Below are 27366 nucleotides of genomic sequence, written 5' to 3'. Positions count from 1 at the left end.
TTTTAAAATTATGCAAAATTCCTTAGAAGGAATAATATCACAGAGAACCTTGATTAACGACAACAGCTGATGGACATAAAACTAAGAATCATGGGCTAATCAAAGGTTATTTGCGATTGCTATGGAAGAAAACCAAAGATATAATCAAAATTGAAGAGGGATTCTCTATAGATGTTGAACACCTCAATTATTTGTTGTTTGTTAAAAATAATGTTCATCAAGTCCTGGAACATTATACAGATTTCTGGTCCCACTCAAAGAACCTCTCAAAAGAGTATGGTCTAGCTATCCACCCACCATAAGGAAAACCAAGGGGATAAATATTAATTTTTCAAGTTCTGATATGCAATGAGAAATGAAAGAGATAATGAGACAAACTGGGCCTAACATTAAACAGGAGAACTGACAAAATTGCATAAAATTCTTGCATAGAGGGGAACCTAGGCATATTAATATGTAATAGTTGATGTACTCTTGACTGCTTTTTTATTGGCATTAGAAGTTCTAATATTTTTCTATGTCATTGATATTTTACCATTTTAGACACTTTGTGAATACCTTATAGTGATTCTGTCACCTGCAGTATAGATTTCCCCTACATATGCTTCGTGTAATGTAATTGCTTTTTCTACTTTTGTTCTCATTAGTGCCATTTTTATTTCTCTAAGTGCATGTGGGACTATGATATTAGAAAATAAATGTGGTAGTTCCATTTTCCTTGATGACAGGAAGTTTATTATTATAAAATTTGCAGATCTTTCCCATCATTCTTCCATTTGTTTTTCATTTTTCATTATCATCCTTTACCATCAGGATGAATATGCTCAATTAGAACTTTCACTAAGCTTTCTTTAAACTGGTTTTACCCTCCATTACTATTCTGTTTTATACAGTGATAGTGCTCATAATTATCTCTTTCTGTGATAACTTGCATGCATGTTTATATTCCAAACCACTGTTGTTCTTAGCTGTCATATTTCTTTGCTTAGCAAATCTAGTTTTTAACTGAGAAAAATTCATTTGGGGTTCTTTTGGCCTTCTCATTATAGTATTTGATTTACATTAGTTTTACTTCTATATGAGTTATAATTATTATATGTTTATACATTGCATCTATAATCCATTTTTCATCATCAATAATATTTAAATATGTCAGTTGGAGCTGTCTTAATTATACACCAAATATTTTTCTCATTTTTATTCTTTTAGTTTTAGTAAAGTTGAATTTAGCTCTAACAAATCAGTTACCTGATAATATATTGTGATAGTTGAATAACAGGTGAAGTTCCAACATCATTAACAAGTCATTTCCTGTCAGTCAAAATATATTTTTAAGATTTTTCAATGCTTACCATGTACAGGTCATTTTGACTGATTTCTTAAAGAAATTTTTCATGACATATGGGCATAATGGGTCTGTGTACTCTACGAGTCTTTGGCCTCTTTCATTTCATACTCATGATTCATATTTTCTATTATAGTTTTCATTGGTCTCAACTATTCCCACCTTTGTACTCAAATCAGTATCAAAGTATCTATTAATTTGTCTTAGCAACTTCCACACAGAATTTCTCTACTAATCCTTGAAACCAGATATTGATACATAAGGTTCAATTACTTTCTTTTTTTTATTTTTTTATATTTTTCAAGGCAATGAATGGGGTTAAGTGGCTTGCCCAAGGCCACACGGCTAGGTAATTATTAAGTGTCTGAGCTCACATTTGAACCCAGGTACTCCTGACTCCAGGGCCGGTGCTCTATTCACTGCGCCACCTAGCCGCCCCAGATTCAATTACTTTCATAGAGGTCTTTTTGCAAATACCTATCAAAAGAACATCAGCACAAAAAAAAGAGCCAAATGCCTCATATACAATTTGTTGCCTTTGGATACATGATAAAACTAATTCCACCTATTTTTTTATTTACCATTTTAAGAATAGGTTATGAACCATCTTTCCATTTTACTACAATCTCTTTCTGATTTCTGGTTTAATATTGATATGATTCAGTTCCTTTAAATGGTTGTTGGTGGGGTGGCTAGGTGGCAGATAGAGCTAGGTGGATAGAGCACTGGCCCTGGAGTCAGGAGTACCTGGGTTCAAATCCGACCTCAGACACTTAATAATTACCTAGCCGTGTGGCCTTGGGCAAGCCACTTAACCCCATTGCCTTGCAAAAAAAAAAAAAAAAAAAAAAAAAAAACCTTAAATAAATAAATGAAAATAAATGGTTGTTTGACAAGGATCTCAAATTTAAAGTAAACAAGTTTATAGAGGTCTAAAAACCAGGTGATTCTTTCTCCTTGTTCTGTGACCATGACTGAAGGAGAAATAATGAAAGCTATTCTACATTTTTTGTGTGTGGAGACATAGTTCTAATAGTCACTAAAAATATTTATTAATGGAAAAAATAATAAGTTTATTTACTTCATTCTTTTTTTTTAGGGTTTTTGGCAAGGCAAATGGGGTTAAGTGGCTTGCCCAAGGCCACACGGCTAGGTAATTATTAAGTGTCTGAGACCGGATTTGAACCCAGGTACTCCTGACTCCAAGGGGGGTGCTTTATCCACTAGGCCACCTAGCCGCCCCTATTTACTTCATTCTTAAAACTTTTTCAAGCTCTGTCAAAATGTCTGTCTTCAAAGCCCCTAGTTCAGAAGCTACCTTTTAAAACTTTAAAGCCTTTTTTCATTCTGTATCAGTTTAAAGTGATCTTTTTCCTCCTTTAATTTTTTTCAGAGCATTTTGGTTCTCCCTTTTTTTCCTACTACCACATTCTACTTTGTATCATACTCGATTACAGAACATGTGTTTCCTTCAAGTTAAAATGTAAACTCATTAAGGTCACAGATGATGTTATTTTTCACTAGTATCTCCTCAGCACCTTGAACACCATAGTTCTGAGTTAAATATTTGCAGAATTCTCCTACCTATTTTCAAATGAACTCATGTCTCCATATTTCCCCAACATAAATATCACAGAGTTCATGCTTTTGAAGAGGGAAGAATGAAAATAGTTTCTATTTGTTTTTACCCACCAATGTCTCCTCTATCTTCTTAACAACTCTCCAAGAAATCAGAATTATCAGCAGTGTAATAATGACTTAGAAACAGAGACCTCAAGAAGCCTGCTCTACTACAAAGAGCTAAAACATCAACATTCAAAGTTTAAATTCAGCAGTCCCAGACTTAATCATCCAGTTATAAAAATTATTTAATTTAAATGGTTACCTTTTGGTCCAGTTCTTGCAAGAAGAGTGTGAACTTGAATCATTAAGTCTTCATGTGGTGGAGATTCTTTGCTGGCATTCAAAAGTAACTGCAACAATATCTGTGTACCACCTTTGGAGACTAAAGCACTTGCTCTCCTACTACCACCTTTGAATTTAAATAAACATACACAATCTTCAATACCACATTCAGCACAAAGAAATTTTGGTTATAGCATCATACAAATTATGGGAAGTTAAAACACTGGAGACTTCAATTCATTGTTAGGGGAAAATCAACACAGAAAAATTATGAACAACTAACAAAATAAGCACACCTAGGAGAGGTGCTTCATGGGACAATAAAAAGAATAATGAACTTAAAAATCACAAAGTTTGATTCTAATCCTGGTTCAGCTATTTTTGATCTCTATAACCTTGGTCAACTCATTCAACTTCTCTGGCTCTCAAATGCTTCATCTGTAAAGTTAAGGGTGATTTCTGAGATTATAACTCTATGGTCTTCCCTAAATAATCAAAAAAAGAACTGTCAATGCCTGTCCTCAGAAAAATGGGACAATGCTGATATTTATGGTAAAAATAGAAAATAAAGTAGTTACAGTGTCTTTTCCATCGATTCCTACAAATCCATTTTGAACCACTCATATTTTAAATTGATGCCCCACAACTTAATGTGATGCACAAAGGGATAGGAAGTAAGGTTGGATATTTGACAATAGGCCTTCAAAATGCCATATAGTCTTCAGATGAATTCAAATGTCACCCTCATGTAATTCTAAAATATTTTTGAGATATTACAACAAGATAATAATAGGATTGTATACCATGCATGACATTCATATATTAAGAGTGTTTCAGAAGCCATTCCTCAATTGACAAATGGTCAAAGGATATACAAAGGCAATTTACAGATGAGATGAAAGCAATCCACAGTCATATGAAAAATTTCTCTAAATCATTACTTATTAGAGAAATGCAAATTAAAGCTTCTCTGAGATACCACCTCACACCTCTCAGACTGGCCAATATGACCAGAAAGGATAAAGATCATTGTGGGAAGGGTTGTGGGAAATCTGGGACACTATAACATTGTTGGTGGAACTGTGAACTCATCCAACCTTTCTGGAGAGCAATTTGGAACTACAGCCAAAGAGCAACAACAATGTGCATAACCTTTGATCCAGATACCACTACTGGGTCTATACCCTGAAGAGATGATGAAAAAGGGTAAAAACATCACTTGTACAAAAATATTCATAGCAGCCCTGTTTGTAATGGCAAAGAACTGGAAATCAAGTAAATGTCCTTCAATTGGGAAATGGTATAGCAAATTGTGGTATATGTATGTCAAGGAACACCAGTGCTCTATTAGAAACAAGGAAGGATGGGAATTTAGGGAAGCCTGAAGGGATTTGCATGAACTGATGCTGAGCAGAACCAGAAAAACCCTGTACAGCCTAACAGCAACATGGGGGTGATGATCAACCTTGATGTACTTGCTCATTCCATCAGTGCAACAATCCAGGACAATTTAGGGCTGTCTGCAATGGAGAATACCATCTGTATCCAGAGAAAGAACTGTGGAGTTTGAACAAAGACCAAGGACTATTACCTTTAATTTAGGAAAAAAACTGATATCTTATTGTCTGGTCTTGCTATCTCTTATACTTTGTTTCTTTCTTAAGGATATGATTTCTCTCTCATCACATTCAATTTGGATCAATGTAAAGACTGGGAAATTGCCTTCTGTTGGGCTGGAGGGGAAGGAATAAGATTAGGGTAAAAATTGTAAAACTCAAAGTAAATAAAAATCTTTAAAAAAGAGTTTTTCAGAGATGCTTTGATCTCAAGAATATTAACCACGTACAAGAATATAAAGCATACTTTAAAAGGACTAAGTGAAAATATTGTTTATCAGACTATGATCATTTTTGGCTCAGAAATTATGATCATTATAAATCTATGTGATTCACAATTCTTTACACATAGCAATAAGACCAAAGGAACTTACCAACTGACACCAATTCAACAAGAATGTTTAAGATATTAAGTGTTGTCTGAAGATCTTTCGTGTTCTGAAATAAATATTTTAATTCTAGTATTAAAATTACTGTAAATAGTTACTAACTCTGTTTTTTGGGATTTACCTTAAATTTTGTGGGTACCTAAGATCAAATACCTTCAGGTTTTTAATATTCTCAATTCCTACTACAGTCCTTGTTCTTTTCCCTCTAGAATCTTTCATCCTTAAATTTACAATTGCAAGTGTCTTGTTTGAGTTACTAAATCTCTAAGAGAGTCTATTTCCTCATCTTTAAAATAGGGATAGTAATACTTACACTAACATACTTCAGAGAAATATGAGGGAGCACTCCAAAGTCCATAAAGGTCACATAAATGTAAGTTAATAGGATCATAAGGAAATGAATTTATATTAGGGGTGGTATAAATTTTTCTTTATTTTTTTTCAATAGAGTAGGGTTCTCATTATATACCCTTATTATAAGACATTTTTAAAACTTTTCTTATGCATATGTACTCAGGACAAAGACATAAAGAAAGGCCTTTGAAGGAAGTTTATGGATGAAACTAGCTAAGTTCAAAAGACAAACTACAAAAACATATAGATATTTTGCTAAACAATAACTAGAATTGGGAGAAAGAGGCTTTTGTTCAATAATGAAACAGGAAAAGAAGAGGAATTGATAAATTTCTTCACTTAGAAGGAAAACTTTATTTCAGTATAACTGGTTTCCTTTGCAATTTTATGTCCTTTATTCATATAAAATTATTATTCCAAGACTCCAAGAAGGGGTCTATCAGTGTCATCAGACTGTCAGTGGGGATTCATGAAATACACAAACAACCTCTGCACTAAATATTATAATTCAGTATTTTCAAAGAATAAATAATACATTCATCTTCCCTTCCCCAGGGCCAAAAGAAAAGATTGATTACTCTCAAGAATATCTTAAGATATACATGTTTGTATAAAACATAACTTCCCTAAAATGTATCGACTGAAAACTATACCACTTGATTTATAAATTTCTGCATAAATGTTATGGAAAAAATATATATTAAAATCTACTGTTCTCAATAAATTTTTATTTACAAAAACTTTTATATTTGCCTGTTTCTGAAAAAAATTTTGAATTTTGAAGGAATTTCCATTTTCCTTTTAACAGGGGAAGAGAAAAGGAATGTGAGATTTTAATGGCGTTAAGAAAGATTCTTATATATACCTTCAACTTCCAACACATTCTCATATCTATATGTTTATACATATGACACTGAAGTTAGTCTACAAATACATATAGTTAATTTCTCTAATCAATACAATATTGGACAAAACAGTCCTAGGCCTCAGGTTCCTCATCTATAAAATGAGGGGATTACACTAGATAGCCTCTGTAGTATCCTCCTATTCTAGATCTATGATTTATGATACTATCACCTCCACAAAAGTATTAGTTGTATGACTTATGATTAAGGAATATGAAGGTGACTGTGAGTTCTCAGTGTAGCTCTGGCAGATCTTACTTAGCAAAGGAAAAAGCTTTTCCAAGCACAAGTCTAACAACGGGCTATTTTATTCCACCAATCAATAAGCATTTATTGAGCAACCTTCCACACACCAAGGGATGGCCAATATAAAGATATAAATGAAACAGTCCTTGCCGTCAAGGAACTTTAGAATAAGTATATAAACAAAATAAATACATGGGAGAAGAGGATCATATTCAAAGTTAAAAGATTAAGAACAGTCCCACACAAGTCATTTAAGTCAACCTCAAAAGGAAGCTATAAAGCTAAGAGGCCAAAAGAGGGGAGAGGAAGTTACAGAAATAGGGACTGACCTGGAAAATAGATTGAGGAGAAAAAGCTTAAGAATCATTAAACAATATGAATACTGTGATCAAAACAAGAGCCTAGATATATTTCAAGAAATCTCAAGAAAATTGCATAGATCTGTGAAGCCAGAAGGCTAAGTGTTAATAGTTTCACAAAAATAAAACTCTCAGAAACATTATTGCTGAAATCTATAGCTAGAAAGAAAAATACTGAAAGCCATCAGAAAGAATGAATTCAAGAAATGAGGAGTCAAAATCAGTGACTATGATTATTTTTCTTGTGATTTAGAATCCATAACTATAAAGGAACAGAGAGCTTATAATATGACATTACAGAAGGTAAAAGATATAGGTTTATAGTCAATAATAATCTATCTGGAAATTTTAAGTATAATCATTGGGGGGAGAGGGGGAATGGACTTTTAATGAAGGAGAGAGAAAGTACTTCCAAAAATTTGAAGTGAAAACATCAAAAACTCCTCTGAAAAGGGCAGCTAGGTGGCACAGTGGATAAAGCATCAGCCCTGGAGTCAGGAGTACCTAGGTTCAAATCCGGTCTCAGACATTTAATAATTACCTAGCTGTGTGGCCTTGGGCAAGCTACTTAACCCCATTTGCCGTGCAAAAACCTAAAAAAAAAAAACTCCTCTGAAGTTTAAACCAAGAAATCAAGAGAAACATATAATGGTAACATGAAAATACAATGATAAATGATTAAACAAGGATAAACTATTCACATTCTGATATCTAAATATGTGTATCAACACAAATTCCCTCTGAATTCTATCATCAATAGGACTCATCTAAAGGAGTCTAATTAGTAAGTCTAGAAGTAATTATATCTTGATGATCTTAAAAGAAAAATTAAAAGAAAAGGGAAGAGGAATACCTAGGAGAGTGGTGGTGGGGGAAGTGGCAGAAAGAAAAATTAGGATAAATTTTCTCAAATAATCAAGATGCATATAGTATGGCAGAAACTTGGATTATACCAACTCCTCATACCATATACCAAGATAAGATCAAAATGGATACAAGATTTAGACATAAAAACAGTATTATAAGCAAACTAGGAGATCAAGGAATAGTTTATTTGTCAGATCTATGGAAAAGGAAGCAGTGTATGACCAAGGAAGTAATGGAGGACATCATTAAAAATAAACCAGACAATTGTGACTACATTAAATTGAAAAGTTTTTGCACAAACAAAACCACTGTACCCAAGATCAAAAGAAATGTAGTAAATTGGGAAACATTTTTTACAACTAGTATTTCTGAAAAAGGACTCATTTCTGAACTATACAGACAACTGAGTTAAATTTTTAAAAGGACAAGCCATTCCCCAATTGACAAATAGTCAAAGCATATGCAAAGGAAAATTACAGATGAGGAAATTAAAGCAATCCATAATCATATGAAACATTGCTCTACATCACTAATTATTAGAGAAATGCAAATTAAAGCTTCTCTGAGGTACCACCTCACACCTCTCAAGACAGGCCATATGACCAGAAAGGACAATGACCAGTGTTGGAAGGGATATGGGAAATCTGGGACACTAATACATTGTTGGTGGAGCTGTGAACTCATCCAACCTTTCTGGAGAGAAATTTGGAATTATGCCTAAAGGGCAATAAAAATGTGCATACCCTTTGATCCAGCAATACCATACTGGGTCTATACCCTGAAGAGATGAAGAAAAGGGGTAAAAACATCATTTGTACAAAAATATTTATAGCAGCCCTGTTTGTGGTGGCAAAGAATTGGAAATCAAGTAAATGTCCTTCAACTGGAGAATGACTTAGCAAACTGTGGTATATGTATGTCATGGAACACTATTGTTCTATTAGAAACCAGGAAGGATGGGATTTCAGGTAAGCCTGGAAGGATTTGCATGAACTGATGTGGAGTAAAATGAGCAGAACCAGAAAAACATTGTACATCCTAACAGCAACATGGGGACGATGATCAACCTTGATGAACTCACTCATTCCATCAGTGCAACAATCGGGAACAATTTTGGGCTGTCTGCAAAGGAGAGTGCCATCTGTATCTAGATAAAGAGCCATGGAGTTTGAACAAAGTTCAAAGACTATTCCCTTTAATTTAGAAAAAAAACAGGTATCTTATTGTCTAACCTTGTTATCTCTTAGACTTGTCTCTTCCTTAAGGATATGATTTCTCTCTCATCACACTCAATTTGGATCAATGTACAACATGGAAACAAAGTAAAGACTGACAGATTGCTTTCCATGGGGTGGGGAAAGTAAGATTGGGGGGAAAATTTTAAAACTCAAATAATATCTTTAATAAAAAAAAGAAATGGTCAAAGAGATGGTTTCAGAAACCTAGGAAGACTATATAAATGTAAAGTCAACATGACCAGAACAATTTATACAATGACAATAGAAAAGGCAAACAAGTTGGAAAGAATTAGGATGTCTGATAAGTGCAATGATCAACCATAATTCTAACATGCTAATGCTGAAATATTCATTCTCAACTAACAGAAAGGAGTTGAGTAGGCAAGAAAGAATGATTTTTGCTGATTAAAAAAAAATTAAATATAATTTTGTAAAAGACATCATTGGCAATTTGGAGATGAGAGATGAGATTTGAAGGCAGATTATATTGGTTAAGACATGAGTGAGTGCAGAGGCAGTAGACACAATTAGTTTTGACAGTTTTTCCTAAAGGTTTGTCTTTGAAAGAAAGGAATAAAATAGGATAAGGGTTTGTTAAAGAAGGAAGAAACTTGTACATGCTTTAAGACAGTAGGAAGTGTGTCAATAAACAGAAACTGGCAAGAGGGAGAGAAAGATAAGGTGCATATTAATGATTTTAAGGGTAATCTGCCAGAGAAGAGAATGAAATCAAAGATACAAGTAGAGGGATTGACTCTGTTAAGGCAAAAAGATTACCTTTTCATCAAAGACCAGAGAAAAGGAAGAAAAATTGGAGGATGACATCAAGGTGTTGTAAAATATTAGTAAGGAATAAATGGCACATCATGGCAAAAAAACTCTACATTTTCTCAGTAATGTATAAAGCAAGATACTCAGCTAAGAGAATGGAAGGAGATGACAATATGGGAAGCTTGAGGCAGAAAAGGTTTGGAATAGTAGCTGTGGAGAATGCAATAATTAAAAAGAAATAAAAAGGACTGCCGAGTGCAGCTCTTTGAAAAGCACCAAAGTCTTACTAAGGTCTAGGAGGATCATCACTATTTGTCAATTTTTTTTTCTGGTCATAGCAATTCACAAAGATCTGTGTCAATTAAGACAGTACCTCATTAATGAAGTATTCTTAAATATTTAAGTACTTGAGTTGTAATCCTTTTAAATTCAAGTTACTACCTATATATTACCACTTTACAACATAACAATAACATTTTAATATTCATTATTTTTATATGCTAAATTTACTTCTAGTAGTTTCATTTCCTACAAGTTAGAATTATAATGAATTTAAACTTTGTTTTAAATCATTTAGCTATATAATAACAGTAATAAGAATAAGAATAATACTTAAAAATAACAAAGTTTAATTTTTTTAAATATACCTCTAAATCAAAATCATTGACCAAAAGGAATAATTTAAAATGTTATTGAGGTTAAAGGAGAAAAAGAATCAATGTCTATATTCTTTATGCTACTTAGCATTTCTCATGTAAAATCATAACAGTGTTATTAAGCCTTGGTTATTTACCTCTAACGTTGAGAGTAGAACATCCATTCCTGTAGAACCTTTGGCTGTCATTTCTTTCCTGATTTTCTCTGAAAGGCAGAACATAGTATCTTTTTTTATAACTTAAAAAAAGAAAAACATTTGTACTATCTTTTAACTATAGTGGATAAAGTTATCATCCATAGACCTAAGACACCTACCAAATTGCTTCTTGAGTGATCCTGCCTCTGGTATAGATGACCCTACTCTCCAGGGTATAGTATGATGGATTTCCATATTTCAGTGAATGAAGTATTCCCCTCATTTCACACTGCTCCTGACATGGCCGACATGGCCCAAGTAGGTCCCTGTTCTCCAGTCCAATAATTCAAAGGCAATGCCAAAGGCTAGGAATAGGAATCAGTAAAAATAGGACACCAGGCCTCCCACAAATTTTCCAGGTCTACAAATGGAAAATGTTCTCATCAAAAATGGCAGGGAGGAAAATTTAATATTCTCTTTAAAGTGTGATTTTAAAACATTATTTGAAAATCTTAAATAGTATATCACTGGGGATCTCATAAAAATAATGGAAAGGAGCTGCTTCTGCAATGATGAGAAATGAGAAAAACCTAGAAGTTTTCTCCCAGCATCCAAGAAGAAGCAACTTTTTCTATACTATTTACAGGTTCAGCTGGACCTCTCCCTAATTTTTCCTCATTTGGTGAGAAAAGCTTAGAAGAGAAGTGCAAAAGTACAGAAAAATAAACAAAGTTGGTGGTAACAATTTTGATAGGAAAGTATCAAAAAAAGAGGGCCAAAATTTAGAAGAGTATATTTGCTTCTTAAACAGGAGCTGAATTAAATGGTATTATCACTGAATTTATCCAGTATAATAAGCTATAAATCATTCCAGAAGTAAATTTTTTGATAAACTCTTTTTAACATTTTATTTTAACTATTGTAGACAGAAATTAACTGCTTATCTTCATAAACAGAGTATTATGCACACACACACACACACACACACACACACACACACACACACACACAATTACTTAAACAATTAACTGACTTTTTTGGTCTTCCCTCTAAGCATCAAATATCACACTGTACTTTTCATGAGATACAAAAGTTTGCTTTCATTTCAAAATTACCTATACATCTATACCTGCACAGACATACATAAAACAAAAACATGCATAGACTGTTTTGAGTTTTTGTTTCTGAAGTTCACAATATTATCAATTATCCCTTCTTATTATTATCACATGAGACCTAACACTCTTCTGTGACCTAGGAAAGGAGACATTCAGCTTTCTTTCACTTCAATATACTTAAAGTATTTAACAGGTATTAAATACGGACTTTTAAGAACTTTATGGTGAATAAAGACCCTGTATTTTGAACATGTGATACATCTAGGCTATTTTTACTCAATAAATTGGTTCTTAGAGAGACTGCAATTAGGTGACATTGTTCAATAAATGTCCTCCAGAGAGGTCAACTGTATCCATATTAAGCAAATTTCAAGTAAATAAGTAAACTATATTTAAAATTAAGTTTAAGGAAAAAATTAAATGATATTCATGAATAGAATTATACAAAAAAAGTTCAATTCTAAACTATAATATAAAGAAAAAATTATACCCTTTTTTCACAGTTATTGATACATTTGAAAAGTTTTAATTTCCACATTATAGGCATATATGATACAGATTTTGGGAGAAAAATTCATTCTCATATGAAATATAAATATCTAAAATGTCTTATGTTAATAATTTAAACATTAAATTAAACATCTAACATAGGAAGTAAAGATCATTTTGTTTAGAAAGGATACTATATTAATAAATCTAATTACAAAATCAACATTTCATAATTCTCAAAAGTCAAGCAATGACATGATTTTGCTCACCTGTGTAAACTATACTTTGATTCACTGTTCTTAATTCACCTTTCAATTAACACAATCCTTAATAACTCTGTTGTTCTATATTCAAATGTTTCAAAAAAGACTACATTAAAATTGTATCAGGGTTTTTAAGTTTGACAAAATATTGACTGCACCTGCTCTTTCTCCTTGGTGTTTGAGTGAGTGGTGATGAAACGGAAGCTGCAAGTATAGACAATTTTTGTAGTTTAGCAGTAAAACGAAAAACAGAGATAGTAGTAATTGCCAAAGAAGACTGTAGGGTTAAGTAGTTTGGGTTTTTTTTTAAGAATGAGGTAGACCTGAGCAGGTTTGTAGGTGTAGTAAAGAAACCAGAAGATCAAAGAAATAAAAAGTAAAGAATGGGACCAGTTCCTGGAGAAGAAAGGAAAAGATAGTATGAAGAGTATAAGTAGAGGGATCAGAAGTAGAAAAAAAAGAAAAGTCATTTCTGTAGACAGAAGCAATGAGGGGAATGAATGAAAATACAGATAGATTTGAAGACAGCAGGGGATATGAGGGCATTCTTTACAGACAAACTCAATTATTGCAAAAAAAAATAGGAAGCAACATTATCTGCTGGAAGAAGGATGATGAATACAGAATAGAAGATTTGAGCAGAATTACTATAAAAAGCAATTATAAGGGGAGGCTAGGTGGTGTAGTGGACAAAGCACAGGCCCTGGAGTCAGGAGTACCTGGATTCAAATCTGGTCTCAGACACTTAGTAATTAATAACCTAGCTGTATGGCCTTGGGCAAGCCACTTAACCCTATTTGCCTTACCAAAAAAAAAAATAAAAAATAAAAAAGCAATTATCAAGTATTTTAAGGTTTGCAAGATTCTTTACCAAAAATTAACTCATTTGATCCCCATAATGACCCTAAGAGATAAGTACTATTTGTTATCTCTAATTTATACATGGGAAAATAGGCAGAAACATGCTAAATTACTTGTGCAGTGCTACAAATTGATAGAGTAGTGACCTTGGAGTCAGGATTTTAGGAATTCAAATGCAGTCTCAGACACTTGAATTTTACTAGCTATGTGACCTTGGGCAAGTCACTTAACCCTGATTGCCTCACATCCAGGGCCATCTCCAGTTGTCTTGATTCATATCTGGCTACTGGACCCAGATGGCTATAAAAGAGAAAGTAAGACTGGTGACTTAGCCCAGCCCCCTCATTCAAATCCAATTCATGTGCTTGTCATGGCATCACCTCCCTGATTGTCATGGTTTTCTTCAAAAATGAAAGACAAAACAAACAGTATATGAAGATGAATTTGAACTCAGGACTTTCTGACTCTTCCACTGACCCACCTAACTGCCTGCTAAAAAACAGCTCTCATTTATAAAGCTCTTTAAAGTCTGCAAAGTGCTTTATCTATGTATATATGTTAACTAATGTGATCTTCACAACAACCCTGTGAATCAAGTGCTATTATTGCCCCCATTTTACAAATGAGGAAAGTAAGGCACAAAGGGGTTATATGATTTGCCCAGTGTCACATAGCAAAAGAGTATCTCAAACAATCATATTTCTTATTCTCAAGTCCTCCTGATTCCACATCTAGTACATTATTCATTGCTTACTTCAGAATATTTGCAGCAGTTAAATTTAAGGGGCCTGGTCAATGCAAAAGAATAAAATGATCACCATAATAAAGTGAGGGACAAGTTAAAGTAAAAAAACAAATTTTTAACTGGCATGGAGGTATGACATCCTCTAGCAAGATGGAAATTAACTGAAGAACAAGGATTTTGGGTTGGTGGCAGGTGATTAATTGGAATTTAGCAGGATATAACTGTTAGTTGGAGAAGAGGATAAGAAAGCAAGATCAATATAAGAAATGAGGGGCAGCTAGGTGGCACAGTGGACCAGCCCTGGAATCAGGATGACCTGAGTCCAAATCTGGTCTCAGACACTTAAATAAATATCTAGCTGTGTGACGCTGGGCAAGTCACTTAAAGGAAAAAAATATATATTATATCTCTATAGATGAACTAGTTAACTACAGGATCAATACAGAGGAACTAACATGGATAGGAAGTGTGTCAGTAAACAGAAACTCGAAAGAGGGTGAGAAAAGTAAGGTATATACTAATGATTTTAAGGATAATCTGCCAGGAAAGAGAATGAAGAACAGATTTAGGCAGAATAAGAAAAAGAAATATAGAAAGACAGATGAATATGATCAGAGAGGGGAAATTTCAGAGTTCAAGATAACAGAAATGGCATGATTATAAATGACTGTACCATCTAAAAATATGATCACTGTACAGGTACCTAAAACAGAATTATAAGAGTTGATGAACTAGAGAGTTACATTCATCCATCCATCTAAGATATCTAGAGAGAGATTTAGAGAGCTATATAGATATAACTTAAATAAATTAGGAGTTATGAGAGTGCTCATGATAGATGGGCTCAATTTTTGCAGAGAAAGTTGCAATATTTTGCAAGGGGTATATTGCCATGTTTATGCATATACATATATATGTTAATTCAAAATGTCACCACACACACACGATGTATGTGTGATGTGTGCATTCATACATGCATGTATATATAATTATCAATGAAAAACATGCATACATGCAAACACACACATTCACACATGTGCACATACAGGCATATACACACACAGGCATATACACTTCCTAAATCCGTTCTTCATTCTCTTTTCTGGCACACACACACCGAGTTGTTATCAAGAAAGGAGTCATGGGTTGGACTGGCAATAAGGCAGATAATGAGCTTCTTAAGAAAGAAGGGACAGTGAACAAGAAGCTAATAAATCAAAGAAACAATAATCTTCTGAGTGATAGAGGCAGAGTGAGGCTTAATGAAGGAAAGGTGAAATTCTCCAAGTGGTGGTAGGAAGCAAGAATTAAGACAACTCTTACTCCTGGTCTAGTATATCACAGAACAAAAAAGGAATCACAACTAATACTGGAAATGTTAGTCAGAAAAAAGCAATGCAATACACAGGAGCTTTGGAAGGGAGTACCAATATAGAGAAACAAACCCCAGAATAGTACTGCAAAGCATGGAGACTTCACAGACTTCACAATTCTCCAGGATAGGATGGCCTCTCGATTCTCTCTGATCTTATAAGCATATCCTTTCTTGTCCTTTCTACCATAAAAATACTTCTAAATAGAAACCTTACAGATACTTGGTGTTTATTAAGCAAAAAGGAAGCAATCCATAGAGGAGTTCTAAATGTTGACACTGCCAGGTCCCACCTAAGTAGAGAAAATGAGCCAGCGAAGCAAGATCTCCAAAATGTCATTGGATAGCCTCTGACTTATAAAAGAACTATCAAGATAAAAGAGAAGAAAATGAGAATAAAGGTCAATACTGAGAAATAAAAAAGGATTTCAAAATAGGTAGGTGAAAATGTTGAAGACAAATGTCTTTAACTTTACACCGTCGGTTAGGAGTCAGGCTTATAATCTACTAGCAATGTTAAGAAACAAGGAGAAGTTATTTAAAGGGGTATTTTTGTCTTACACAACACATATATATGTATCTTAGCTAAAAAAATGACTATTGATTCATAGCAGTCCTGTTTGTGGTGGCAAAGAATTGGAAATCAAGTAAATGTCCTTCAGTTGGGGAATGGCTTAACAAACTGTGGTATATGTATGTCATGGAACAATATTGTTCTATTAGAAACCAGGAGGGATGGGAATTCAGAGAAGCCTGGAGGGATTTGCATGAACTGATGCTGAGTGAGATGAGCAGAACCAGAAAAACATTGTACACCCTAACAGCAACATGGGGTTGATGATCAACCTTGATGGACTTGCTCATTCCATCAGTGCAACGAACAGGGACAATTTGGGGCTGCCTGCAATGGAGAATACCATCTGTATCCAGAGAAAGAACCGTGGAGTTTGAACAAAGACCAAGGACTATTAACTTTAATTTAGAAAAAAAACTATCTTAATTTCTGATCTTGCTATCTCGTATACTTTATGTTTCTTCCTTAAGGATATGATTTCTTTCTCATCACATTCAATTTGGATCAATGTATACCATGGAAACAATGTAAAGACTAACAGACTGCCTTCTGTGGGGAGTGGGGGGAGTGAAGTAGGATTAGGGGGAAAATTGTAAACCTCAAAAGAATCTTTAAGGAAAAAAAGAAATGACTATTGATCAGTGATAATGCTGTTTTGCATGATTTATCGAAGATTACATCATCCATAAACAAATAGCCTTGGAAAAAAAATTTTTCTCACTGCAAAAAAAAAAAAGTTTCCCATAAACAGTTTAGAATTCTACCGAACTATAAATCTCTGCTGCCAACTTACAAATGTCTATGAAATATATTTAGATAACCTATAAAATAAGTACAAATATCATTAATTTTAGTATTAACTAAATTAGTAAACCTACAAGAAAACATGCTATATATTTCTTTTTTGGGGTTTTTTTTTTTTTGGCAAGGCAAACGGGGTTAAGTGGCTTGCCCAAGGCCACACAGCTAGGTAATTATTAAGTGTCTGAGACCGGATTTGAACCCAGGTACTCCTGACTCCAGGGCCGGTGCTTTATCCACCGTACCACCTAGCGGCCCCTATATATTTCCAATAAGAAAACATGCTATATATTCCCAATAAGAGAAAACACTTTTAGTAAATAGTTCTGTACTGGACATCAGGAAAATCTGGGATTAAAAGCTGTCTCAGACATAAACTATGTGACACTTGGCAAGTCATTTGACGTTACTGAAAAGGTTTCATCATATGCAAAATGGGGAAAATGAAAGGGTTGAGAGGATCAAATTAGATTTTAAGTATAGGAATATATACAAGTATATAAAATTCTTTTCAACCTTAAAGCAGTAAATAATAACTCACATTTATAATTTTCAAAAGGAACTGAATAATGGTAGTTTAAATACTAAATGAAAATATCTTCAATATCTCTAATGAAAATAATCTTTAATCTAATATAAAGCCAGAGTTAAACAGTCTTTCTGGCAGAGACTAACCATTCTTTAAGTTTACTACAAACCATTCTTCAAATTTACTACAAATCACTTCCTGCAACAAAATAAAATGCATTAAGAGGGCATACTGTCATAAAATATTGCTGCCTAGCTATTCTGGAAGTTTTAAATAATAACTTCCTATCTTTAGACAGCAAGGGAACTAGTTAGATATAAAACACCTAATGGGTTATTTTTACAGAATTTTCAGGCTATCTCAGTAAAAGTAAACTCTTAACTGTTCATTTTGCATTCTGAACTCTGATTTCTGATATATCTGTGTAATCCTCTCCCCTGTTCGCACAGCTTCCACAAACCAGTAAAAAAGAATCTACCCAAGGTCTGAGCAATTAAAGAAAATTACACAATACCCTACAATATATATGAACAATTTCTACTGTAGGTGCTTTTAAAGTGTCTAAAGTTGGGGTGGCTAGGTGGTGCGGTGGATAGAGCACCAGCCCTGGAGTCAGTACCTGAGTTCAAATCCGACCTCAAACACCTAATAATTACCTAGCTGGCCACTTAACCCCATTTGCCTTGACGAAAAAAATAATAAAACAAAATAAAGTATCTAAAGTTTCTTGGAATTTCCTTCCTGATATATTAAGGTCTAGCCCATTGTATTCATTTTTCAATAGTAGAGACTCAATTCTACCTTTTTCCTTTAAAACTAATCCTGATGAGTAAACAAAAAGATATGGTGCAAAGCTATATAATAAACAATTGGAGACATGTCTCCACCATCTATGAGAAACAAAGCCAAATTACAGGAATTTAGTATATCAGAAGAAAGGAAATTTCAAGTTCAGGTAAGAAGGGGTATGAATCACAGAAAAATATAATTTCAAGAGCTTGAAGATAAAATTTCTTATATATAAATTAGTTCCTTGTTGTCAGGGTGGTTGGAAGGAGAAAGTATGGTACAGTGGAAAGAGTGAGTGAATTTGGAAGCAGAGACCTAGGTTTGAATCCTAACTCTGCAACTCACTGTGTGACACAAATTATCTCGGTCCCAGTGTTTTCCTCTGCAAAATAATAAGGTTGTATTAGACAGCCTCAAAGATATCTTCCAACTCAACACCTATGAGCCTATAAATTCTTTAAAATCACAGGACTCTAGCATAGTATAATATAAAAAACATTGAAGTAGGAATCAGGACACCTGGATTTTAGTCCCAGCACTGCACTAACTAGCTGAGTAACCTTGGACAAATCACTTAACTGATTTGGACCTGTTTCTTCATCTGTAAAATGAAAAGGTTGGGCAAGATGATGTCAAAGATCCCTTCTTGTTCTAAAATTCTATGATTCTATGGTGAAATCAGAATTATAGATTTATGGAATTTTAGAAGAGAAAGAGATCTGTATTCATCTCTCCAGCACCTATCATTGCTCTAATCTTCTAGACATGTCTTTTTTTATCTAATTGGATCGGTGAATTACCTATACATCCAAAACAATATCTTTAGATAACTCATTTGCTTCTTCATTGTACTTGTATGTATTTGTGTTTTCAGAATTTCAGTCCTAATAGTTTTCCATACTTCTTAGTCCATGAGGATCATAACTATTTTTTTTCTCTGAGACTTTTTTCCCAAAACCCAAGAAGTAGGTTAGACTTTTCCCCACATTCCCTTTCTTTATCACAAAAATTAATATGTAATAGTCATTTCCCCTCAAGGTTATCCTTATTTCCAACCCAGCAAGCAACTCTTTGTTGAAGAAAAAATTTCCCTGTAATTTCCTCCCAACTTTTCACAAGTAGGAAATTATCATTAAAGGAAGTTAAGAAATCAGCATCCAGTTACTTTAAATGGAATATATCTATTGCTACTGAGCTTTGTTGGTCATATATAGAAATGCTGATGATTTATGTGTGTTTATTTTATATTTCTCTACTTTGCTAAAGTCGTTAATTATTTCAAGTAGTTTTTTTAGTTAATGTTCTAGAGTCAGTGTCTCTAAGTCAGCTATCATATCACCTGCAAAGTGTGAAAGTTTTATTTCCTCATTGTCTACTCTAATGCCTTCAGTTTTTTTCTTTTTTTTATTGCTAAAGCTAACAATTCTAATACAATATTAAACAATAGAGGTAATCATCACTCAGGTTCACCCTGAGAGAGGAGCCCTTAGCTTGAAAAGTGTCTTAGTCCCGGTGGCATACAGTGGATATAGTTGCCTCACTCCTGAGCGTACTGGAAATGCTAGTAGTTTATCCCCATTACATATAATGCTTGCTGATGGTTTTAGATAGATACTACTTATCATTTTAAGGAAAACTATTTATTCCTTTGTTTTCTAGTGCTTTTAATAGGAATGGGTGCTGAATTTGTCAAAGGTTTTTTCAGTATCTATTGAGATAATTATATGATTTCTCTTAATCTTGTTACTGATATGGTAAATTATGTTGCTTGTTTCCCTAATATTGAACCATTCCTGGTATAAATTCAACCAGATCACAGTGTATTATTCTAGTAATAAATTGTTATACTCTGCTAAAATTTGCATCAATATTCATTAAGGAGATTGACTGATAATCTTCTTTATCTGTTTTGGCTCTTCTTTGTTTTGGCTTAGGTATCAGCACCATGTTGGTGTCATGAAAGGAATTTGACAGAACTCCACCTATTTTTTCAAATAATTTATATGGAATTAAAATTATTGTTCTTTAAATATTTAGTAGAATTAACTTCCAAATCCATCTGGTACTAGAGATTTTTTTCTTAGGGAGTTTATCGATAGTTTCTTCAAATTCTTTTTCTGAAACAGGATTATTAAAGTATTTTATTTCCTCTATAATGTGGATAGCTTATATTTCTTGTAAATATTCAATCATTTCACTTACATTGTCAGATTTGGTGGCATAGAGTTAGCTTTGAATTATTATTATTTAATTTCTTCCTCATTGGTAGTGAGTTTACCCTTCTCAGTTTTGATACTGGTTATTTAACTTTCTTCTTTTATATCAGATTAACCAAGGGTTTATCAATTTTATTGGAGTTTTTTTTCATAAAACCAATTCCTAGTTTAACAGTTTTCTTACTTTCAATTTTATTAATTTTTCCTCTAATTTTCAGAATTTCTAATTTGTATTTAATTGGAAATTTTTAATTTATACTTTTTCGGGGCAGTTAGGTGGCACAATGGATAGAGCACTGGCCCTGGAGTCAGGAGTACCTGAGTTCAAATCTGGTCTCAGACACCTAATAATTACCTAGCTGTGTGGCCTTGGGCAAGCCACTTAACCCCATTTGCCTTGCAAAAAACTTAAAAAAAATTATACTTTTTCTAATTGTTTTAGTTCATGCCCAACTCACTGATCTCTTCTTTCTCTATTTTATTCTTATAATCATTTAAAGATATAAAATTTCCCCTAATAACTGCTTTGGCTGGTTCCCATAAGTTTTGGTATGATATCTCATTGTTGTCATTTTCTTGGATGAAACTGGTAATTATTTTCATGCTTTGTTGTTGCATCCACTCATTCTTGAAAATTAGATTATCTAGCTTCCAAATGATTTTTAGTTTCTTTCTTTCCATTGTCCTTTATTAAATGTAATTTTATTGCATGATAATCTGAAAAGAATGCATTTGATATTTCTGCCTCTCTGCATTTGATTGAAGTTTTTATACCCTAATACATGGTTAAATTTTGTGTAGGTGCTATGTACCACTGCATTCTTTTCTATTCTCAATCAATTTTCTCCAGAGAGCTATCAAATCTTTTCTAAAATTCTATTTACCTTCTTAACTTCCTTCTTGTTTATTTTATAGTTAGATTTATCTAATTCTGAGAGAGGGAAGTTGAGATCCCCCATTAATATAATTGTGCTATCTACGTCTCCTTGCAACTCATTTAGCTTCCCCTCTAAGAATTTGGATGCTTTACCACCTAGTGAATATAAGTTTAATATTGATATTCATATATTCATATCAATATTACCATTGCCTAAGGTTTCCTTCCTTATCCCTTTTAATGAGATCTATTTTTGCTTTTGCTTTGTCTAAAATCACAATTGCTATCCCTGCTTTTTTTTTAACTTCAGCTGAACCACAATAGACTCTGCTCCAGTCTTTTACCTTTACCCTATGTGAATTTTTCTACTTCAGTTGTGTTTCTTGTAAACAATATTGGAGGATTCTAGCTTTTAATCCACTCTGCTATTCACTTCCATTTCATGGAAGAATTCATCCATTCACCTTTAAAGTTATGATTACTAACTGTATTTCCCTCCATGCTATCTTTCCCATTTGCACTTTCTGTTTTCCTTTCTCTTTATCCCTCTTCACCAATGCTTTGCTTCTGACTACTGCCTTTCAATCAGCCCTCCCTTCTATCAATTCTTTTCCTTCTCCCTTCCCCTTTTACTTTTTTAATTTCTATTTTAACTTTACTTTTATTTTTATCCCCCCCCTTTATCAGTTTGTCCTTCCCCATTCCCTCCCCCCACCCCACCCCTTACTTCCCTGTTATATAAGATAAATTTCTAAACTGAATTGGAAATGTATGTTATTCACTCTAGGTTAAATCTGTTGAGATTAATATCTATTCAGTGTTCACAACTCCCTTCTTTCCCTCTACTATATTTAATAGTCTTTGTGCCTCTTCTGTGGTGATATTTATCCACTAATCCCTTACCTTCTCTCAATGTAAACTTTTTTCCAACTCTTTATTGTTTTATACCTATCTTGCACCTACTACTTCTGACAAGATATATTCCTTTTATCTGTCCTGACAGAAGTAGAATTCTCTAGGGTTGATTGATTGATTGATAAGCATCATTATCTCATAATAACCTCATACCCACAACCTCTGTCCAAGTACACTCCCTTCAACTGTCCCATTAGAAATACCATTCTCAAGAGCCAGGAGCATCATCAAATTAAAGTCAATTTATAAAACCCCCTCTTTCTAATATATAAATATAATCTTCATGACATAGAATATCATGTAAAGCAAAATCAAGATCTATTTATGCCCACACCCTCTAAAGTATACTCCCTCTGATTAGAAATACAACTCTCATGAGCTCAAGTCATTACTTTCATAATCAATCTATAGCCATACCCTCTAAGCATGCTTCTTTTAAGAATCCTAAGAGAAATTCAATTCTCAAGAGTATTTACAATATTTATAAGTATTGCAATATTTACAAATATTGACTTCCCATGTAGGGTTGTACAGAGTTTAATGTTACTAACATTTTTCCCCTTTCTGTTTACCTTTTTATGCATCTCTTGAGTCTTGTATTTGAAGATTGAATTTTCTGTTCAGTTCTGGTCTTTTTATCAGATAAGTTTGAAAGTCATCTATTTTGAAAATCCATCTTTTTCCCTGAAAGGATATGCTAAATTTTGCAGGCTAATTCTTAGTTGTAATCCAAACTCCTTTGACCCTCCAGAATAACATATTCCAAGCCCTCTGATCCTTTAATAGTGAAGCTGCTAAACCTTTGTATTCCTAACTGTGGGTTCACTGGCATTTAAATTTCTTCTTTTTGGCTATTTGCAATATTTTATGAAATTTGGCTACAATATTCATTAAAGAGTTTTTATTCTGGGATCTCTTTCTGGAAGTGATTGATAGTTCTTTCAAAGATGTAGCTCCTCCCAGCACTTCAGTGATGGGACAATCCTGAAAGATCTGTTATGAAAAATGCCATCCACATCCAGAGGAAAAAACTATGGAGTCTGAACACAAAGCGAAGTATACTATGTTCATTTCCTTAAACTTCTTTGACGTTTTTCTTTCTTTCTCATGCTTTTTCCCCCCTTAGTTCTAAGTCCTCTTTCACAACATGACTAATAAGGAAATTTGTTAAATTTGATTGTACATATACAACCTATATCAGTTGCTAATGGGGAGGGAGGAGGGAAGGGAGGATAGTAGAAAATGTGATATTCAAAAGCTTCCAAAATGTTGAATGTTAAATGAATGTATGTAATGAGAAAAAAAAGAAAGAAAACAGCATTCACTCATCTTTTGGCAGGGAGAGCTCTCTAGTAAATAAATGTACTAGATGAAATGTCCCATCCACTATTATATCATGCCTCAATGTCAGGTTTATATTTCTCAAACTCTTTTTGTCTAGATGACTCATAATTTAGTGTGCTGACTAAATAAATAAATAACGCTTCCATTTCTGCCTCCTTTTTCCTTCACTGAAATGCTTTCCACCATGTTTCCTCAATCTTTATGCTACTATGCCATCCCAGGTCTCTACCATTTCTACTCTTTTTATAATCTGCCAGTCAATCAAGCAATCAACAAGAATTTAAGGGCTTATTTTGTATCAAGTACTGAACTAAGTACAACTACTCCTAAACTTCAAGAAATTTACATTCTAACTGGGAGGGAACCAGTAAAATAGATATACATAAGCTATATACAAACTCAATAAAATAATCATAACAATAGCTCACTTTTACATGCCACTTTAAGGTTTATAAAATACTTAACACATTTTAATTCATTTGTTTCTGACAAAGGTAGTAGGAGATGGCATTAAGTTGAAGCTTAAAGGGATTCTAAGAAGTAGAGGTGAAGAATATTCCAAGAAAGGAAGGAAAAACAAGCAACAAGTATACCCAAGCAACAAGTAAGTATGCAAATGTTTACCCACTTTTTATGTCTTCTGTTTCTTCTAAATGAGATGTATCCTTCCATATTCATCTTTCCAGGGGTCTCATCTTACTAAGTTCTCAATGATATCATAGAAATGAAACTATCCTTTTGCTAAGAATAGCAATTTTCCTTCTTTATTACCTATACTTTATACATTGATGCACAGACATCTGGGATATGAAGTTGATTATGGATCCCTTTCTTGAATTTTGTGTCTTGCCATTTTCTCAGTGTCTACTACTACTTTTCTTCTACTTGCTAAAGACAATGGAATATACTTTAGAGGATATGTAGCAGCAGTGTTTTTTTTCTTTTCTCCTCTTTCCCTATCAGATTAAAGCCTAAAGATTCACAAGACTCCAGGAAAATGTATATTTCTATTATTTAAATTTTATTTAATAGTTTGAATTTAACAAATACCAAAAGAAATTCCACATATACAAAATAGACAAAACAATGAAGATATGCAAAAATGAAAATCATTATTTTATACATCTTGTTTCATAATAAATTCAACATATTATAACTTTCAAAGCTATCCTGTTGGTCTGTTTCTTCACTGAACTGCCTTCACTTTTGTGCATTTTTAAAAATATTTCAATGACCATCTTTTATTTCATCCTTTATTTGGAGAGGAAGGAGGACATCACTATCACCCTTACTCTTTACTGTATCCAAAACTCCAAAAAAGATTATTCCTGCCAGGATCGCAAATTCACCCTATAGGTACTGATCAGGCTGGGCCTACAGCTATGTATCTCTGGTCACATCCTGAGTAAGATATTATACTTAGTCCAGTGAAGAATGAGCGGGAAGAACCTGAAAACACTCTGACCCCAGAACAGGATCATGGATCCATTCCATAGGTGAGTGACCAGGGCAAAGGCAGTGGAAGGGAATAGGACTAAGGCTCTTTTGTTGTAGAACCTTCCAACTAGCTGATGGAGCCTTTGTCAGCAACTGTCTACTGGAGCTCCAACAAAGTACAAGTTTGTAGTTGTGTTACATAAATTCAAAATAGAATCTGGAGTCCACCAAAAAAAAAAAAAACTAAGAATAGAAGAGTAGGAAATAAACTATGTCCTAGATAAGACTACTTAGTATCTACTAAAATTCTGCAGCATCTTGGTATGACCTGGCCCTGAGATACATATAAAGCATAGTATTTAGAACCAAGAGAACACAGTGACAAGATCTATGATACTAAAGATCAAGACTGCACAAGACTCCAACAATGCTTCCTAAAGTGGGCAGAATTTAATCCAAACACATCTTCCTACTTCATGAAAGAAAAATGGAAAATGAACAAAGGAAGGAAGAAGGGAAGGCAAGAGGGAGGGAGTGTTTAAGCTAAGTCCTGTAGAAATCCTGACCAGCCTAAAAGTGAGAAGGAAGATCTTGCCAAGACTAGGGTACAGCCAGGATATGGAATATCCTGGGTGAAGAACAGTACATATGTCAGCTAGATTGGAGATTACACAAAGAAGATTCAAGTATTAGAAGACTGGAAAGGAAGGAAGGGGTAGGCTATAAAGGGCTTTAATGCCTAACAAAGGAGTTTATGTTTTATACAGTTAATACGGAATCACTGGAGTTTACTAGGGTTAGGATACAGCAACACTGGAGACAGGAAGATGGATTAGAAAGTTATTTCAATAGTCTGGATACAAAATATCCACATAGGATAAAGCACATAGTTGGTACTTGATAAAGGTTTGTTGGCTGACAAAGATAGCAACTGTATGGGTGAAGAGAAGGTCAATGTATGTAGGAAATTGTGAAGTTAGAAACTGGAAAATGTGACAATAGAATGGATATATGAGATGAGTGCAATGAGGAACCAAGGAACCAACTGAGGCCATTTAGGACACTGGGAAGACAGTGATGCTCTTGACAATAATAAGAAAATGGGGGGGGGGCAGCTAGGTGGCCCAGTGGATAGAGCAGAGAGTACCTGGGTTCAAATCCGACCTCAGACACTTAATAATTACCTAGCTGTGTGGCTTTGGGCAAGCCACTTAACCCCATTGCCTTGCAAAATCTAAAAAAACAAAAAAACAAAACAAAAAAAAAAAACCTCTGTTGTATAAATATTATTTTAAAAAAAGAAAATTAGGAAGAGGAAAGGCTTTGGGGAAAAGATAGTAAGTTCTAATTTTGAAAAGTCTACAAGATACCAAATTTTAGATGTCCAAAAGATATACTGGAGTTAGTTTTATAACTAGATATATAGTTCGAGAAATCATCTTAAAGTTTTTATTTGAACCCATGAGTTCATGAAATTGAGATCATAGAGGAAAAAGAGAAGAGGAACCAGAAAAAAGCCTTAGGAATATCCAGGATTAATGATTGTGACTTAGATGAAGATCCAGAAAAGAACTCTGAGAAGATGTAGGATAACAAGACAAGAGCAATGTCCCAAAAACCTGAGAAAGGAGAGAACATCTAGGAGGAGAAGGCATTCTATACTATCAAAGACTGCAGAGACAACAGGAAAGATGAGAATTTTAAAAAGCAATTAGATCTGAACAATTAAAAGAACACTGATAACTTCAGAAAGAACAGATTTAACTGAATGTTGAGGTCATAAACCAGAATGTTTAAGAGCAAGTAGTATGGATGACTTCAGCCTCCAGAGAGTAATCAAGCTAAGAAATAAAGGTAAAGAGAAAATTTACGTAGATCAATTTAGATAGTTTTCCCATTAATATGTATTGGAAAACACTGCTCTAGATCAGAAATCAAGGACATATCAAATTTGGGTAGCGTGAGGTGGAGGATTGTGGTTAGAGGCAATTCTAGAAGAATAAAGTAGATGTTCTGAAATCAACCCTGTAACAACAAAGAAACAATCCCAAAAAGGTTGAAAATAATTTCACTGTGAATTAAATAAGGGATGAACAAATTATCTGTCATTTACTACTGCCTGTGTAACCTTAGACTTTTCATTTAATGTCTTTGGAGCTCAGTTTCTTCCTTCTGAAACAACTGCCTCTGAGGTCCTTCCCAACTCTAAATTTATGTATAGGCTTACAATCCTTCCAGCCATATCTGT

General features: G+C 33.7%; 1 protein-coding gene and 1 long non-coding RNA gene across 9 annotated transcripts in view; one reads left to right on the top strand and one right to left on the bottom strand.

The window, feature by feature from the left end:
• AGTPBP1 (ATP/GTP binding carboxypeptidase 1) overlaps positions 1-27366 on the bottom strand; it is a 235238-nt gene that overhangs the window by 169394 nt on the left and 38478 nt on the right. For 7 of the 8 annotated variants that reach the window (XM_074196612.1, XM_074196615.1, XM_074196616.1 and 4 more), the window contains exons 4-6: positions 10789-10856; positions 5241-5304; positions 3231-3377 (exon numbers count right to left, since the gene is read on the bottom strand). In XM_074196612.1, the coding sequence (XP_074052713.1) occupies positions 3231-3377; positions 5241-5304; positions 10789-10856 (279 nt within the window). Of the gene's footprint in view, positions 1-3230; positions 3378-5240; positions 5305-10788; positions 10857-10967; positions 11197-27366 lie in introns of those variants that run through there. The other variant, XM_074196614.1, reaches the window with a different exon arrangement.
• LOC141495379 (uncharacterized) overlaps positions 19042-27366 on the top strand; it is a 28570-nt gene continuing 20245 nt past the window's right edge. Inside the window, exons 1-2 of the long non-coding RNA XR_012470752.1 lie at positions 19042-19183; positions 24176-24285. This is a non-coding gene — a long non-coding RNA (uncharacterized LOC141495379). The remainder of the gene's footprint in view (positions 19184-24175; positions 24286-27366) is intronic.

The sequence above is a fragment of the Macrotis lagotis genome, chromosome 8 (genome assembly GCF_037893015.1).
Source record: "Macrotis lagotis isolate mMagLag1 chromosome 8, bilby.v1.9.chrom.fasta, whole genome shotgun sequence".
Classification (NCBI taxonomy): Eukaryota; Metazoa; Chordata; class Mammalia; order Peramelemorphia; family Peramelidae; genus Macrotis; species Macrotis lagotis.
This window is presented reverse-complemented; position numbering and strand designations above follow the sequence as displayed.